The following is a 19,741-nucleotide window of genomic DNA, read 5'->3' on the forward strand; positions in this document are numbered from 1 at the left end:
GTAAATAAATCTCTTTCTTCAGGAATTTACCCAACTAGACTGAAATTTTCAATAGTAAAACCAGTATTTAAAAGTGGGGATAAACTTAACATCTCTAACTATAGACCAATATCTTTGTTACCGGCTTTCTCTAAGGTATTTGAAAAGGTAATATATTCAAGGCTTAACCAGCATCTAATACAAAATAAGATACTTGCTAGCGATCAACATGGATTTAGAAAAAACTCTACAACAAATAGGGCCTCTTTTAAATTATTAAATGAAATTTTAGTAGCCATGAACAATAAATTAACTATTGGGGGCATTTTCTGTGACCTGAAGAAAGCATTTGACTGTGTTAACCACGAAATATTTTTAAATAAACTGGGATACTATGGGATAAATGGAGTATTTAAAAAATTAATCAAGTCTTATTTGAACAATAGATACCAAAAGGTAGTATTAAATAATAGGACAACCTATAATACCACCTTTTCTGATTGGGAGATCATCAAATATGGTGCCCCACGAGGCTCTATATTAGGTCCTTTATTTTTCTTATTGTATATTAATGACTTACCCAAAGTAATAACAAATAATGCGAAGATTATTTTATTCGCTGACGATACTAGTATCATAATATCCGATTCGAGCCCTCATAATTTGGAAATTAATATGAATAAACAATTCTTAGCCATAAACAAATGGTTTGAAGCTAACCTGCTATCCTTAAATTTTAATAAAACCCACCATCTCCTGTTCAGGACTAAAAATAGTTTGGTAACAGACATAAGCATATATCATCAAAATAAGAATATCACTAATGTGCCAAATATTAAGTTTCTAGGTATTTATATTGATGAAACATTATCATGGAAGTCTCATATTGATAAATTAGTAATTAAAATGAGTGCAGCTTGCTATGCAATTAGAACTGTAAGAGGTCTCATGTCACAGGAAACCCTAAGGATGATCTACTTTGCCTATGTGCATACTATCATGGAATATGGGATAATTTTCTGGGGTAGCTCAGCAACTAGTATAAATGTTTTCAGAATGCAAAAGCGGATCATTAGAACTATTATGAATGTAAGAACTAGAGACTCATGTAGGGAACTATTCAAAAACCTAAAAATATTACCAATGTACTCACAGTATATATACTCTATAATTCTGTTTGTTGTAAATAATAGAGACCTATACAGTTCAAACTATGAGACCCACAATCTTAATACTAGACATACCACAAATTTGCACCTTCCCACATCACGCCTAACAATCTTTCAGAAAGGACCATATTATTTTGGTATTAAGGCTTATAACCACCTGCCATCCAGAATCAAGAGTATGAGTAATGATGTGAAACTATTTAAACTGAGGCTAAAAAGATTTTTTCTTTCAAATTCTTTTTATTCCTTAGAGGAATACTTTAACCATGTATGTAATTAAAATTGGTAATTGTACCCCTGATATGTTATAATTTTATATCATTACCTAAGTATTTTGTATCAATTATTGTTTTATAATTTTGATCATTTTATGCATTGTACATTAATATAAATCTTTTAACTGTCTTAATGACAAAAGTATGTATGTAGTTTTGTATTTGTGTATTTTAATCTATTAGCTTGGGACAAAATCCATATCCACTGGTCAGCTGTACCATAAGGATCAACGGAATGTATAAATGTAAATAAATAAATAAATAAACAGGATGCAAAAGAAATTGACATTTAAAAACAGTGACAGAAGTTTCCTATGGTAGGTCATATTTCTGCTTCAGTGCTGTTAGTCATTATCCATTAAAATGAGTAACTGTTACACCCGGCCGCGCCATAGCTCAAGCGGTTAGTCGCTGGCTTTCTATCCTGGCGACCCGGGTTCGATCCCGGGTCTGGTCAAGTGGGATTTGTGGTGGACAAAGTGGCACTGGGGCAGGTTTTCTCTGAGTACTTTGGTTTCCCCTGCCAATCTTCATTCCACCAATTGATCCAGTCACCCTCACCTATCATCTGGGGCTGGTACAATAGGCCAGAAGTGGCCACAGTACAACGGACTTAGTCCCACCCCACTAGCATTACAAAAAAAAAAAAAAAACTGTTACATCCAGGGGCACGAAATGAAACATTTCATGGTATAAACATATATGTCATGTCAACTATACAGCTTGCATGGTTTCTTTTTATTTTATTTTATATTGCTATCAGTATCTCAGGCTATATAGCACCAAATGCTACAATGATTGGTCAATACTGAATCTGAAAAGATCTGGTAGGCAGTGGTAGTGTCCCAACAAAGGTGCTACCTTAACATTTTCCTAAAGGGACTAAGTAAAACCATGAAAAACTTCAGTCAGGCTAGCCATTGTCCCAGATGAAATTCAAATTGACCACCTCCCAACTGGAAGTCTACAGTATTATAACTACACAATATATTTGACATACATACCTTGTGATTTCAACCCTATCCACCCTAGCAAACTCATGAGTTGGCAACCATTGCATACTCCAAGGCTGAAAGTGTTTGTTCTGTTCAAAAATGCTTGAAATTGATTTCTCAGTGATGGATGGAACAGCAGGCTTGCTGCCCAGCCTTTTGCAGACCCAAGCACATCTGGGGAAAAAAAAAGAAGTAATTCCAATACTTATCCAAAATTCTTAATTGTAACATTAGCTGTGTCCCAAATAAATAATAAATTACACTGAAAAAAATATTCTGGCCAATAAACAAACATTTTATTACTAATCTTTATACTTTTTAAAGCACACAATTCTCTCAGAATTAGCAAACCCACACAGATGCTGATGGCCTTTGGCAGCCTGTTTATTCTTTTTCTTTTTGTGTATATTTATAATAAGGTTATTGCTTCAAGTCTCTGCACAGGAAATTATGTTATGAAATAAAAATATTTTGTTTCCTCCTAAAAGTTACATGAAGATGTACAATAAATTTCAACACAAGAAAAGCTACTCATTTTTGCTGCATTCTCAATTACTAGAACTTGGCTTCTAACTCACCTGCATAGCTGAATCCTCCAGGGAAAATGATTCCTTGGAAATCATCAGATGTAACTTGCTTGTTCAGAAGATCTTGCATTGTCACATCCCAAACTTCAAAACCTACACTGAAAAGAGATGCTGCCATCTCTCTGTCACCATTGGAACCTTCTTCTCTGATAACTGCTACACGAGGAGCTAGAATTAAACTTTCTTTTTAAATATTGCAAAACCTAAAACATTTAAACAACTTTTTTTTCAACAAGACCACGTAACCAAAATTTCCTTTGAAATGATTCCTTAATAAGTTCAAGACTCTCTGCTAATAGATTTCATTCACTAACTTGTATATAGCCTCATCTGTTGAAGATTTTGTTCTAAAACCAAATTGCTCTTCCACTAAAATGTTATTGTTATTTAAGTGCTCAATCAATTGTGTGCTCATAGCTTTTTCTAATACCTTAGAGAACGAAGTTAAAAGTGATATAGGCCTATAGTTGGAAATATTTGATTTATCACCTTTTTAAACAGCGGTCTTATTTCTGAGTATTTGAAACGATCTGGGAAAATTCCTTGTGATAATGAATTGTTGCATATGCGAGTCAAAGGAGAGCTAATGAAAAGGGAACTCATTCTTAATACTTTAGTGGATATTTCATCGTATCCATAAAATTTTTTTGCTTTGAGAGATTTAATTATATTTTCACTTCCTTAGTTGACAAAGATTTAATTTTAATATGTGGAAAGGAATTTATAAAAGTTTTCATTAAATACTGAATGGGAGTAGTGTCTGGAAGGTAACTAATATTAGTATTATTTTATTTATTTTTTGCATTTTTATTTTCAGCTACAGATAAAAAGTAATTGTTAAAGGTTTCCACAATTATTCGCTTTTCTCTAATCCATTTTCTGTCCACCTTTAATGTTCATATTTTGTCATCATTTGGCCTCTTATTAGTATCTAATTTTACTATATCCCATATGGTTTTATTTTTATTTTTGGAATTTTGAATTTTGTTATCATATTTTAGTTTATTAGCTTCCTTAATGACCTTAGATAAAATTTTACAGTATTTTTTATAACAGATTCTTAATTCTGAATTATTACTGTTTTTACATGCCATATACAGTACTCTTTTACATTTACAGGACATTAGTATTCTTACAGTAATCCAATCATTTATTTTATTTGAATTTGATTTTTTTTTAAACTGGAATAGTAAATTTTCAAGTAAGTGTCTAAGAAGGAGTTAAACATTATATTAATATCATCACTAGAAAATGTTGAGTCCCATGTTTCATAACTTAGTTTAATTAAAAAGTCATTCATTATGTTTCCTTATTTTCCTTATTATTTTAAATTGTTTAGCATGTGTTCTCATGTTTATTGTTTAAATGTTATGGATTGTGCATCACGATCAGATAATCCATTTATTATAGGCCTTATAGAATAATTTTCCCTTCTAGTAATATCGATGTAAATATTATCAATGGCTGTAGCAGAATTTCCTTGAACTCTAGTGGGAAAATTTATTGAACTTATTAAATTATATGTTCTCAATAAGGTATCTAAGTTGTTTTTCTTTTCACTATTAAGAAGGTAATTTATATTAATATCCCCACAAATAATATATTGTTGTGTTGAGGTATATAGATTTCTAAGTATTGTATCTAGTTTTGTTATGAATGTATCAATGTTTCCAGTCGGAAACAAGCTACTTCTCATCAAATTTCCACTGCATTCCTCCTCTGTAATCACTTCAGCTACATGTCCAGCCCATCATAACCTCTCAGATTTTACTTCCTCAACAATATTAAGTTCCTCTTCATGCAATACTGTAAACTGCTCACTCTCTTACTTCATGCTTCTTAAGTGCAAATATTTTCCCCAGCATTTGATTTCAAATGCTTGTAATTTGTGATCTTCTCTCAAAGTAAGAAATCACATTTCACAACTGTAAAAACAAATAGCAAAACTGTTCTTTTATATACCTTATTCTTTAACATTTCAGAAAGGATACAGGCTGAAAGAATTTGAATGAAGTAACAAGCATTCTAACAAGATACTTACAAGATGATAATGGCTTAGCAGGTCCGTGTGACTTCTGTGGATCAAAAGTTAGTCTATATGCAGGAGCTTTGCGATTACCAAGAGATTCAAACTCCCTCCTGACACAGTCAGGATTAGCTTGCCGGAGCTCAAGTCGATAACTAGTCTCTTCCCACATATGGTACAGTGAAAGCAAGTCACTGTTCAATGCTAGGGTGCCATTCACAGAGACGGTCACTAGCGACTGTATTCCGAAGGTAGTCGATTCTCCAATAACATATACAGGAACATCATATGCTTTAAAAGTTGTATTTGTAAAGTCGATGTCTTTTGAATCCACTTCCAATATCCACCCCAATTCTTCAGCAAACAGAATATCCAAAGCCTTGCCTTCCTTATGATCAATGCTGATCTTGATACCACTTATTCCTGCAAATGCCATCTCCAGCAGACAAGTAATGAGACCTCCGTCACTGATATCATGGCCAGCCATCACTTTGCTTGCTGCAAACACACGTCATATGGCAATAAGAAACTCTAGCTTGAATATCTGTACATAAAAGATTGTAGTTACTTATTTTATTTATTTATGGTCTATTTAATGATTCTATCAGCAGATAAGTTTACACAGCATGAACAGGTAGGATGATTAATGGATAATGAATTAGAAAGGATGTGGAAGGAAGTGGCTGTGGCCTAATTTGAGGTAATATCCTAGCATTTTCTTAGAAAGTGAGGGAAAACCATGGAAACCTATTGAGCTGAGACTTGAACCTGGGAACTCCCAAATATAAAACTAATCACTATTCTCTCAAACATGACGTATGAAGTTGTTAAAATTAATGGAAATAATGAATTAATGAAATTTTAGATGCAACATCCATACAGTGATGAAGGTTAAGTACTTTAGTTACATGGGAAACAAACTTGTTCTGAGACAGTACAAGATGACAAAACAGAAAAAATAAGTACAGAAATTTTGTAACATACAAAGGTATGTTATGGTGACAGCTTATGTTAACATACAACCAAAATAGTACCTGAAGTAAGGGCAACTTAAATAGACATGACGGAATGTAAGTTACAAATGAGTGTGTGCTGAAGTAAGGCATTTGGACAGAAACAATGCATAGGTAAAATTTTGAGAGGCCTAGCCATGTTAAGTGATCTAACAATTACAGCATCAAAGGCAGTACAAATAAATTCTACCCTTCACTACAGACTTATCATTATTTTCTTGTGTACATGCCTCTTATCAGTTTTTGAGTAGCAATGAAGGCTTGTTTGAGCAGGCATGGCTGGTCAAGATCAGGCACATCATCTCCAAGCTGTCTGAAACACTGAGCAAGGGCTGTGCCCCCCAGCCGATTTTTTCCTCCAGACAGATCTACGAGAAGAAGAATTCCTGTCAGCCCTCTCGAGGGGCCTTTCAGGTCAGGTGTCACCACCTGCTTAATGTTGGGGCATGGGGCATATGTGGAAATCACCAAAGCACCTGCAACAACAACCAAGACTTCTCTTTACTTTATGTGCAATTTATATAATACATTACAGCCACTGGTTCCTTAACCACTTCTTGCCTCCCCTTGTACCTGCTTTTAATGTAAGACAGTCCCTGCCCTTACAGTAAAGTTACAGAAAATATCTTAATTTCATATCTTCTTTGGCGTATATCAATAAATAACATGGATTCTTTTGCCAACAAAAACACAAAAGAGATAGGACTGCTGTATGTTGATAAGATACTACTAGCACAACCTAATAGCAAATTATGCAGCAACTTTGAGACATGGTTTGGCTGTCTGGACAGAGCAATCAACCACTCCTCAGAAATAATGTCTTTCGATAATGTGTTCAAGGTACAACCATATCTTCTTGCTTCATTCACAGGTAATTTATCAATACTGTTATGTTTTTTCTCATCACATTATAGTAGACAGATAAAAGGTCCTCTGGAAATTGAGGACAGTTGTAAAAAAAACAGAATAAGCAACAATATATAGCTAAAATGTGGACCACCATTTGGAGGTAAGTTTTGGGGCTAAGACCACTTCTGCTGCTGTACATAATCACATAATACTTTAGAACTGGAACTGTAATGGATAGGCAGGGTTTTAAAGAAAACTGTAAAATGAGAAAAGTTATGAACTGTAACCCAGAACATTTTCCGTTATATGTATAAACTGTTCACAGAGACGATCATACAGTAGAAGTCTTAATTTCTTAGGTTACAAGACATCTTAAATCATATTTCTTTTCTTAAAGGATTCTAGTTTGTAATATCCATAACAGTTCTTAACAGGCCTAACACCGGAAAGATTGATGATGACAATTTTTCTGAATTTTACATCTGAACCATGATATCTTTTACTCAGATAATTACTAACAGACTATTATTCTTATATGACAAAAAATATGGAATTCAAATTACTAATGCAGGTATGCAGCCAGGATAGCACAGTTTGTATAGTGACGGGCTATGGACTGATCAGTGAGGGTTCCATTCCTGGTGGGGGTAAGAGATGTTTCTCTACTCCACATTGTCCTGATAAGTGAAGCAGCCCATTCAGCCTCCTGTCCAATGGGCATCGTGGGGCTCTTCACCCCAGGCATAAAGCGAAAGGGGCATGAAGGTGACCATTCACCTCCATCTACTGCTGAGGTGAAGAATGCTGGAGCTATACTTCCACTCCACCATACAGCTTCATGCCATAGCTTTTAATTAATTAAGCAAAGGGACAATTTTACCTTTGCCTTAATCATTCAGAAATGGCTACAAATCAATCTAAAATCTACAGGGATCAAAACTGGAGAGATGCTACAATTAAATAATTACAAAGCCATTATGTATGGGGGAGTTGTAGGTAGAGCTCCACTCATCTTAACCTCAGTGTTAGATCGAGGTGAGTGGTCAGCTTCATGTCCTAGCTGCTTTACCTCCAGGGAAAAAACTAAGGTACCAATTTGCTAGAAGCCTGGATGGACCCTAGAGCAGGTCTAGTTGCGGCAGTGAAGTGAAATATGCCCCTGACTGGCAAGGGGCCGGATTATTATGGCCCACTCCTCATACATTCATTCATTCAAAAGAGCTGGGACAGCTCAGCTGGTATAGCAATGGGCTATAGACTGGTCAGCCAGGGTTCCATTCTTGGCAGGGGTAAGAGATGTTTCTCTAGTGCACAGCGTCCATGTCAGCAATGTGGCTCACCCAGCCTCCTGTCCAATGGATACCAGGGACTCCTTCCCCAGATGTAAAATAGAAGGGGCATGAAGGTGACCACTAACCTCCACCTACAGCTGAGGTCAAGAATGGTGGAGCTATACCTCCATTCCCCTATATGCCTTCATGGTGTGGTGCTTAATTAATTAAGCATAGGGCCCAACTTTACCTTTACCATTTTTTGAATATTCTTTTATGAAGCAGCAGCAAATGAATTAGCTGTTTCTTCATTGCACATAACAGGTGCATCTTCCACCCAAAAGAACTATCATATCAATATTCAAAAACTTTGTCTAAAACATCTGTGTGTATGTCATACCTTGAGCAGACAACATTACAGAAGGAAAGTCATCTATGTTCAACAAGATTTCAAGATAAGGATTATGGTTCCCAATGTATGTTCAAAAGAGAAACAAGTATCTTTTTAATGATAACATAATTATCTGATGATACACACTCAAAGATGTTTTAGACACAGTCTACATGTTTCCATCATTCTGCATATTTGTGCTGTGAACATGTCCTTTGGACATAACTAGCAACATAAAATCACACCTGCCATCATTATTCTCAGCGCAGACTATCAGAAACTGCAGTTGGTAAAGTTCAATGCAACAATGTACATTTCATTTTGCTGTTCTGTAAGAGGTGGTATCAGAAAGTTCTAGAACTATTACTGTTGTAACTGCCTCAGTGAAAGATGAGAGGGGAGGCCAAGGTCACACTTCTGAAAGCTTATTGCATCAGTCTGCCATGTGACACTGCGCTGTGAACATGCATTGTTTTCACATTAGTGCTTTTTTATCTTCATGTTTCGTTGTGTCTGCAATGGATGGCAAAACTGAGCAATGTGTTTGCATTAAGTTTTGCATGAAGGTTGGTAAATTTACTATCGAAACCCTTGAAATACTTTATGAGGCTTCTGGAGAACATTCTTTTTAAGTCAGACAGCAGTTTCTGAATGGCATTCATGTTTCAAGGCTGGTCAAGAGTCAGTTGAAGATGAAAAACATTCAGGGCAACCATACACCAGTGAAACTATAGATAATGTTGAAAAATTTGAGAACTCATCAACAGAGACCATTGCCAAACAATCAATTAGCTCATAGACACTGTTGGGATCAGTTATGGAGTTTGGCAGAAGACCTTAACAGAAAATTTGAACATTCGCCACATTGCTCCTTCATCAAGACAATATGCCCACCCACATATCCCTGAAAATCACAGAGTTTGTGACCAGAAAACATGGTTATCATTCCCCATCCTCTCTACTCGCTGGACTTAGCCCCCCATGATTTCGCTTTGTTTCCCAAATTGAAAATGAAACTGATGGGATGACATTTTGAAACAGTGTCTGACATCCAAAGGGAATTGTGAACAGTATTTGACAGCATTAAGGAAAATGACTTCCACAGTTCTCTTGAAGCATGGAAAAAATGATGGGATTGCTGAAGGATATGGCAGCCAAAATTGAGTAAGTTAAGCCAGCATTTCTTTTTTGACCTAATCCAGGAACTTTCCAATAGCAGCTCCTATATAAATTTAGTGTAGGGATATGAACTCATGATTCTGCTGTTTAAATTTCAATGTGTATGACCTAGATATAATTCCTCCATGATCCTAGTAGCCTACAGGGCATGCATACCAGGTGCCTTGACGATGTCACCATTAACCCTGGCAGCCATACTCAAGGAGTCCTTTCCACCATCAACTGCTATACCCAATTCTGACATCGCTTTGCACATGGCAGTGCAAGCATCATATAAAGCTGCCCCTTCTCCTGGTAGCTTAGCTGCCCACATCCAGTTCCCACTGCATTTTACATCCTGTAACAAGCAATCTGGCTTATATACACAGTGTGACAATTAAGTTCCCGAACTGACAATTTTACAGTAATACCACTAATGCCATCTATCAGGGATGAACAGGACTAGTTAGAGAGAACGCTTATTTATATGGTTGGCAAGTTTCAACTTGTTTGATTGATGTATATGAGGATTACAATTGTTTTTGTGACATTAGTTTTTTCATGTCAAAGGTTTAAAAATGGAACATAGAGAAGCGATTAAGTTTTGTGTAAAATTAAAGAAAACAACTACTGAAACAGTTGAAATGTTGAAAAGTGCGTAAGGTGAAGAATGTTTATCAAGAACAAGATCAAGAATCAATGGAAGTCATTCAAAAGTTTTTGGCCAAAGAACAAACTCCGAGTGTTCAGATGTTAGAAGAAATGATTAAGAGTTCTTCACATTAGGCCTAAGTTCCAGGAAAGTGGGTCCTGGTGTCTTCTGCACGACAATGCACCGGTGCATTCTTCAGGCACTGTCTCCATGTTTTTGACAAAACAAGGGATCCCTGTGTTATCCCATCTACCCTACTCCCCTGATTTATTTCTGGCTAATTTATTTTTATTTCCTAAATTAAAAAATGCAAATAAATGGCGAGATTCAAGGCTGTTTCATCGATCCAACAGACTGTGGCGAGACAAGTGAAGGCGATACAGGAAGAAGCGTTTTCTTGGGAATTCAATTCGTTGTATGAGTGATGTCAACACTGTGCAGAAGCAGGCGGGGACTATGTTGAGTGATGGTATTAATAAATATTTTTTATCTTTTTTGTGTGGTTTTTATGGCCTCAGTTCGGGAACTTAATTGTCACACCGTGTACTTTGTCCAAAACATCTCTGAGTACATCATACTTTCAGTAAGCAACCTCATGGAAGAAAAGTCCTTTGTGTTTAATATGAACTCCAGTAAAGTGCTAATGGTTGCCACTGATTTTTGAAAACTGAGTCCAGTTACTGTGTAATGATGCTGTAATGATGTGTCACCTTATCATGTGATGTACTCTCGAAAAAGAGTTACATTTCCTTAAGGATCATTAAATGCTTTAACTGAAATAGGGACAAGAGGTCACAACTGGGCAGAGCCTGAACAATGCTTGTGTGCTACACTCCAGCCCTGTAATGTATCCGAAATTTACACTGACTAATTCTTTCTCATCCTCTTTATTTTCAAACTCACTTCTGAGACTACAATAGATGTCAAAGACAAGGAAGGCAAAGATATAACACTCAGCATATAATCATAATGCAGAAGTAAATTCATAAAGATAGTGGTGATAAGTTTTCATTAGTGAACACATAAAGGAAAATTACAATGTCAGAAACCTTCTGACAGGATAAGAAAGAGTTAGAAGTCTGGAAATTATCAGTGTGAACTGTTATGTCTGAATGATAACTGATTCTTAGGTTATTATACACTGCTTTAACCGCATAGGAGATTTATCCATTTGTTCTTGATTAACTTAATGACACTTTACTGGCCAAGCTGGTTCAAGCAGTAATGCTTCTGATTTGTATTCAGAAGGTGCCCAGTTCAAATCTCAGCCAGGACAATGACTATCCTGACAGGATTTTCATGATTTTTCTCAGTCTCTTCAAACAAGTGCTAGGGTGGTACCTTCAATTAAGAAATGATCATCCTTCTGTCTCTTTTCCATCTGATTACTCACTAATCAGAGAGCCGGGATAGCACAGTAAGTATAGCCACTGGCTACAGGCTAGACAGCTGAGGGGTTTGAGTTTGAGCCCTGGTGGAGGCAAGATTTTTCTCCTCTCCACACCATGCAGACCAGTTTCAGGGCCCATCCAGCCTCTTATCCAAGGGATACTGAGGGATCTCTTCCAAAGGGTATAGCAGCTGGAACACATAGCTGACCACTCACCTCCAACTAGTGCCGAGGTCAAGAATATATGGATCTATACATCTACCCAACACCACATGTCTTCATGGCATGGGGCTTACTTACTTAAGCACAGGAAATATGCATTTTTTGTTTGCATTATTCACTATTCATTCTAATATCTGATGCTATATAATCTGAGCTAATAAAAGTAATGTTAAATAGACCATAAATAAATAAAAATTAATCACCTGTATGTCAGATATCCTGGCAAAGACCAGATTAGTGATAGATTCTGCAACAGCCATCCTTGCACCTACTGGTGCATCAACCAAACCTTTGATTGGCTGTTCTCCTACAGCCATAGCAATTCCTTCCTGAATAAAACAGAAAGAAAATATCTACATCATGACAGAAGAACAAAGATATCAGCAAAATAGAGAGAAGAGAATTAAGAACACAAGTTTCTGGCCAACAAAGCTCAAGATGAAACTGCAATCAATTCAGAATATATGTTTTTATTTGGTTCAAAAATATTACCATCCCATCTACTTTCAGAAGTAATGAAGATATATATTTATAATGATTTTGTCATTTGCATTACTGAAACCTAGTTTCTTCCTTTGAGGGAAGAACAAAAATGAAAACTCTGTGCCTTTAGTCTGCAAGCGAACTATACCGACCAAGCGACCACTGATGTCGGTGAAGTAAGTGCCAACTTTTGATAGAGTGTCACATGGGCAGCGCAATGGATTCCCACAGCCATTAATCTCGGTTTTCTAGACCGGAAGAACAAAAATTAGCACTAAAAAAAGTTCTCACAAAAATATTTTGAGAGAAGATTGGCTTATGTAAGTAATGTAAGATAGTACCTATTCAGAATAAGAAACTATACCTAGTACTGCTGGATACACAAAATTCTGATTCAATTCTGATGAAAAACTGCTTAGAAAATGACCACCCAGGTTGCAGAGATGGAAATGCAAGGGTAATATTTCAGGTGGAATGTAAGGAAAAAAAGTTTTGAGAATGGGACATGAACTGCCTCAAGGTCCTGATCAATGGTGGACACTGTCATTAGCAGTGTTGAATCTTTTGATTCTAATACTAAAGAGTTCATCAGTTTAGGTGTAACTCATAGCCTATTTATAATTTAACTCTATGCAGCAGAGAACTTCTCTAGAAGCTAACAGTTTCTCAGCTAGTCAAGAAATTCTGTTTTGAATGGCATTTGAACGCCAATATTGTGATCACATGAGCCCACCAATGGAATCTATCCTGAGCCAGATGAATCCAGCTGACAAACTCCTGACTTATCAATTTTAACATTATCCTCCTACATACACCCAGGTTTTCGATGCAAGTTTTCCACTCAAAATTCCATTTCCATTTTCTAATACACATCATATATAACACCTCACTCATCCTTCTTGATCTAATCACCAAAACTGTAGGAGGGGGCGAATGTTCAGAAGGAAGAGAGCTAGTCTATGTGAAGCACCATGACACCAAATCCCTGGGACTTCTGAAGTAGCTACCAATATCTGATAGAAACCCTGATAATGAATGGCTAATGCAGCTGCAGTGAAACAGTCCTAGCAAGATGAGAGTGGATTTTGAAACTGCTTTCAACAATCAATCTAGGATCAGCATTACAACAGGTTACAAAAGATGTCACACAGAAGAAAGGAAAAACATGAGAGGTAAATTCACAAGGAGGTGCTTTGGGAAGAGACAGATGGCAAGGCTTGGTTGTTAGGTGACATATACAGAAGTGGAAATATATAGATGAATGGCAGAACATTATAATGTTCTTCATTATGTCATTTCCTCCATTCTCTTATTCCCTCGCTGTCTCAAGTTGCAAGTTCTTCTCAATAATTTGTTTCCAAACTATTCGCGAATATTGTTTTTTTTTTTTGCACTTCATCAAACATCCAGCATTCTTAAGAGCACTTCTGTACAATGTCCAAAAATCCAGTCATCCTGAGATTATTCACCATCATCAGAACCCTTTACAATATACTATCTAAGTTTTCCCTCATGGGCTGAAGAATCAACTCACAGAACTAAAGTGTGTCAGAGCAGTAACAGCCACGTCAGCCAGCGGAGTATGAAGTGGTCCAACACACTGTTGCTGGGCAATGAGGCCAGTAACACAGCGATCCACCTTATTGGTCAGGTAGCGCTTACTGGCAACAGACGGGAGTCGCAGCACATGTCCCAGAGCCAGCTTCACAGTCAGATCAGCTGGCAAACTCAGTGACTTTACTATTGCTGGCTTGCGGTCCAGGTGGAACACCTAGAACAGAATATCTGTATGTGGATTTAACATCAAAATTCTACGAGTACACTGTCACTACTGAACCATGACTTGGCCAAAGGCACAGCTTACTACCCAACTTATGAACACAGGGGCACACTTCCACCACCAACTGGGGGGTTCTTTGGGGAACAGTGGACTGAACACAAAAACTGAATAAAATCTCAAATGGTGGTAAGTGAATGATGAGACCATTGAAACTGAACATTATATGAGGCAAAACATGAATATTAAACAAATATTCCATTATTACACACTGAAGCTGGGATAGCACGGTTGATATAGTAATTGTCTATGGGCTGGATGACAAAGAGGTTGGAGTTTGAGTCCCAGTACAATCAAGAATTTTCTCTTTTTCACGTCGTCCAGATCAGCTCTGGGGCCCACCCAGCCTCCTAGCCAATGGGTACCAGGGGCTCTTTCACAGGGAGGGTAAAGCAGTCGCAGCATGAAGCCAACCATTTGCCTCCAACTAGTGCCAAGGTCAAGAGAATGTGGATTTTTAGATCCACTCCCTTTATACACCTTCACAGCGGTCTCCGTAGTCTAGAGGTAACGTTCCCACCTCATGACTCGTAGTATGCGGGTTCAAATACCCGGCGGAGGTCGTCAAATTTTTAAGGGTGGAAAAATTCAGGGAACAAGTCCTCCAGGATGGACTTTAAGCCGTGGGTCCCGTGTCATAGTTTTACGGCACGTAAAAAACCTCATATCTCCAAAGGAGGTCACTGAGCCAAATTAACGGACGTTTCCCACACAACAGCAGTCTCTAATACCTCTGGTAGATGGGGGAAGCATTATAGATACCTCTCAGCTAGTAGAGCCGGTCTCGCTGGCTGGGCGGGACTGATGGTAAGCACCAGTACCGGTAGGATATAGAGACTGGTAGAAATCATAGAGGGAAGCACAATGGACCAATACAGGTCTAAGTGCATGGGGAAACCCACCCTATCCAATAACTAACTAACTATACACCTTCACAGGATTGTACTTAATTAGTTAAGCACAGGGACAACTTTACCTTACTGTATTATTATGCCTTACATCTCAGTCTTACAGATACTACCTATTATAAAAACATATTTCTTCCCTTGTCAAACAGTTGATTCTTGTCCAGCATTCATCATCAGTTTTCCTTGATGATCTTATATTTATTTATTTATTTATTCAATTATCTCAGCTTGTCTTAGATTCAACATGAATGAAAGGTAAAATTGAACTCAATTTTTAACATCCTAAGAATGCCAACTCATACGATCCAAGATATAAATATACTGAGGTATGCAGGATTATGAAATATTTATTTTTATGTACGTTTTCTTTCCATTGTTTGCTATCCAACTTATTTACTCTTATACTTGAATTCAGCAAATTTAATACTGAGTAACAAATGACATTACACACAATCAGCCTCGTATCTCACTCAACAGTTACTTCCATAGTTGATATAATGTCATTAAATATGCTGCATACAAACATTTCTGACACTCAGAGCTATCTAAGAGTAAAATAATTATACCACATAAGAGTGCCACTCTTCAGTTTCACATATATCCATTTGGTATTTCAACCTCCATTCTCTGGAAAAACTATTGTTAAAATTATAAAAGCCATAAAGACATGCATAAAAAGGTAAATCTATTCCTGCAACAGGCTGTGGAAGCCCACAGGGTTGTGAGACATTGAGGTTCCTACATTTTCTATACAACTGACTCAAAGATGGCAGTGATGTCAGCCTTACACACAGACCGTTCTTACCCCCTGAAAGATTACTGGTATTCATTTCTGTTAGAGGCTGAGTCAAACCCGGGGCCATAGTGTGGCTGGAATGATTAGGTAAATTGAAAAAATCCACCCCATCGGAACTTGAGCCTGTGACCTTCTGTAGCATAGTGCCTCAACGAACTATGCAACAGTATGCCACCTAGAAACATGCATATACACATAAAAATGCACGCACATACACACGCGCGCACGCACACACACACACACACACACACACACACACAAGGTGAAACCATTATTTACAGTTTTTTCAATTTAAGGTCAAATATAAATAATTCCAACAAAATATTCTGTTAATGTTATATTTTAGCGTCCTGTTGCACTGATTTAAGTCCATGATTTATTTCAACCGTCTTCCAGTGCATACAGTCATCTATCTCCTTCTCTCTCTCGCACTACATCATAACTCACTCAAAACAAAGACAGCACACACACACATACCCAGCAGGCCCAGCAGCGTAACACACGCAGTCACAGGAGCAAGACACAACACAAAGCACAATACATGATAGTGAAAGAGTGCTCCGACAGAAGAGGATAGGTGTGACTTGCATAGTGAAATACGACGTAGAGATGAAAAATCTTGAACAACTTTAATATTTTTAACATTTAACATTTATCAATATATATGATAAATATATATTTTAGTTATTTTAATATGAAGACGACAAGGCATGCAATGAACTAGTTTAGCGTAAATCGAATAACCACCTGAAGATGGCACTTTTGTGCCGAAACATGTAGTGCGAGAGAGAGAAGGAGATAGATGAGTGTATGCACTGGAAGACGGTTGAAATAAATCATGGATTTAAATAATCTGTGTTAAATATTCCTGTTTAAGGTTTCTCAATTGTTCCACATTTACATATCTGACCCCCTCCAAAGGGAGATGTCGATGGAAAAATAACAAAGTAAGATGCTAATTTCATAGTCCAGTTGAGTCAGAAATGTATGCAGACTTAGTATGTGAAAAATAATTTTGCTTTCATAGTGTGAAGAGCAATACCATTTTTGTCTACGTCAAATTTTACTCTGGAGGGAACGAAAGTGACTTCAGACTTAAAATCCTCTATCAGAAATGTTATCAATGTAAAAATAAACACATCTAAAAAACTTACTTTTCCATATTTCTAGGTGTTTGTCAAATTTAGTCTACTTTCTTATTTTGAAAAAATGGTAGTAGGCTTATGAGGTCACCATGCTGTGTGCCTGCATATCACCCCATATCAACTTTTGAATGCAAGAGCCAATATTTATGAAACTTGGTATGTGTATCATGGCACCTGAGCCCCTCCCAATGTCATACATCATAAATCCTCCCATCAGTCTATGTGTCTGTAAGTGTATCCCTCCTATCATTTCTAGGCAAAGGCTCAGTAATGTGTATGCCTTCCTTCATTGCTAGGTCACATTCAGTAAAGATGTTTCCACAGCAATGAATAAATGCAACAATAATAGAATTAGAAGAATTGTTGGACATGTGTCTGCGGGCCCATGTATTCCCCTATTGTTGCTAGGTAACAACTTGGTAAAGACACTACTGCAGCAACGATGACATGTTGAAGTGCTGTTTTCTATGCAGCTGGTGTTGTATCAAAGGAAAGTAGGTGATTAGTTCTTCCCAGAACTTCTTATTTAATACTTTTGATCAAAACTGCTAAATGACTTTGAGGTTGAAGTACAGTATTCACATTTCAAAATGTTTTCTCACCTTCTGTGGCATTTTTCCAAGAACCAGTTCCAGCTCCAGGTCAACAGGATGTCTTATATTTTTTTGTTCATAGGAACCATTCAAATACTGTGTGACATCCATTTCTTCTTCTTCAGAAAGAACCACCTGCCAATAAAACACAACTTAGGACTCCATGCCAAAGGTAACTGTGGGTGCAAACCAAGTGACAGAATTCAAAGCAGCTGCTTTGCTTTAGTAAACATGAAATGTACAGTTATGTAACATTTCACAACACAAAAGGAAGGATGTTTCCTACGTGGAAGTAGTTTAGAATATCTCCACCATAGTCCTGCAAGACGTAGAAGACAATGAAAAGAGAACCCAGTGCCTGAGGGGTATAATTGAGCCACCCTGTCACCGGGGGACATAAATACAGAAACCTGGTCCTCCATGTTAAGGGATGGATGCAAGACTGATGACCTTTCTCTGTAAAAATAAAAATTACTATTGCAGAATCCACAGAAGTGAAAATTGGATAGCCTAATTCATACCAGGAATGGAGAAGTCTGGCAGAATCTTCTAGCAAAGGCTATGGCTAAAAAAGGGCTGTTCTGCTGCTGCTGATGATGATGATGATGAGGAAGGGTGTAGTCAGTCATATAGAAGGTATAATGAAGAACCTTGTTAAACTGTATGAGTGTATGATTACAGAGATTTGACCATATAAAAAGAATGGATACAAGAATACTAAGAATGGTTCAGAATTAAAATTGAAATGAAAGAGACCTATGGGGTGACCCAGGACAAAATGCTTTGGGCAAGTACTAGAATACATTGAAAGAGGAAAGAGATGACAAGAAACTGAACTGTAACATCAGTAAGGAAAGATATATCCTGGACAAAGAGCAGGACATTCTGCTTGTTCCTTTTCGTATTTAAACATTTTAATAGTAAAACAAATAAAAAAAGATGTAATAAGAAATAATTTATTCTGATCAACATCAACAATTTCTTCAGCCCTGCCAAACATGGTATTTGAAATATGCCTAAGACAATTATAGAATTACAGAATCATAACCCCAAATCTTCTTGTCATACCTTCCCATTGTCAAGGACTGTGCCAACAAAGTTGATGGGACACCTCTCTCGATCTCCAATTTGCTTTAACAATGCAACATCATCATCGCAGCATAGCATAGCATCACTCTCTTGATACTCTGCACCCCAAAGTTCAAGAGTTCCAATTGTGGGGTCTCCCAGTTGGAACTTGCGAGTGAAAATCACTGCTCCAGAAGGCTCCACTAACTCCTTCAATACATTTCCTGAAAACAAACATTACAAACCAAAACCAATCACAGGCAACAATGAATAAACGACATGGAGGCTCATGCATCTATGTCAAAGAAAATCTAGAAGTTGAGATATTAGTTTTTTATCAAAGCAATGCATCACGGCATTAAAAGGCCTGAAGACTTACACTGTGTATAGTGTTCAGGAACTTAAATCCTAGTCCTCAAAGGGTTAACTTGAGGTACTATCTTGACATTTGCTTGGAGGGACTGAGGAAATCTGCAAGAAACCTCATTGCACATAGCCTGTATCCTGGCCAAGATTCCAATCAGGCCCCTCTCAAATACAAGCTAGAAGCATAACCACTTCAGTCCACTTGCTGTCTTTATGTGTGTCTGCATTCAAGGAGCTACAAATTAATATAATGTCATTCTCTTTACATGCATGACCATATCTTCACTCACCATTGCCACCAGCTCCCTGGTCATGAATACTACAGATCGGGTTGCCACTTCCTCTTTCTAAACAAGCTCTAATAACACGGTTCAGTTTCTGCTCCATCTCAGCATCACCTCTTTGCACTGCACCAAAATCCAGTTCTGACTTGTTATCACCCTGCACCTGTACATCAAACTTAATCACATTCTGAACTCTCTTCTCTGTACAGGTAGAGTCTGATAATTTTTAAAACCAGAAGTACATTAAGCTGATGGTTTATTTAATGTTGATTTATCAACAGCAA

The 19,741-nt window shown here is 37.2% G+C and overlaps 1 protein-coding gene across 1 annotated transcript in view; it reads right to left on the minus strand.

Annotated features, from left to right (window-relative positions):
* The window catches only part of LOC111875747 (phosphoribosylformylglycinamidine synthase), a 44,949-nt gene that overhangs the window by 5,938 nt on the left and 19,270 nt on the right, over nucleotides 1-19,741 (minus strand). Inside the window, exons 10-19 of the mRNA XM_023872241.2 lie at nucleotides 19,464-19,620; nucleotides 18,808-19,031; nucleotides 17,749-17,874; nucleotides 13,995-14,231; nucleotides 12,181-12,306; nucleotides 9,891-10,071; nucleotides 6,275-6,520; nucleotides 5,047-5,529; nucleotides 2,997-3,173; nucleotides 2,428-2,592 (exon numbers count right to left, since the gene is read on the minus strand). Of these exons, the coding sequence (XP_023728009.1) occupies nucleotides 2,428-2,592; nucleotides 2,997-3,173; nucleotides 5,047-5,529; nucleotides 6,275-6,520; nucleotides 9,891-10,071; nucleotides 12,181-12,306; nucleotides 13,995-14,231; nucleotides 17,749-17,874; nucleotides 18,808-19,031; nucleotides 19,464-19,620 (2,122 nt within the window). The remainder of the gene's footprint in view (nucleotides 1-2,427; nucleotides 2,593-2,996; nucleotides 3,174-5,046; nucleotides 5,530-6,274; nucleotides 6,521-9,890; nucleotides 10,072-12,180; nucleotides 12,307-13,994; nucleotides 14,232-17,748; nucleotides 17,875-18,807; nucleotides 19,032-19,463; nucleotides 19,621-19,741) is intronic.

The sequence above is a fragment of the Cryptotermes secundus genome, unplaced genomic scaffold (assembly GCF_002891405.2).
Source record: "Cryptotermes secundus unplaced genomic scaffold, Csec_1.0 scaffold603, whole genome shotgun sequence".
NCBI classification, from domain to species: domain Eukaryota; kingdom Metazoa; phylum Arthropoda; class Insecta; order Blattodea; family Kalotermitidae; genus Cryptotermes; species Cryptotermes secundus.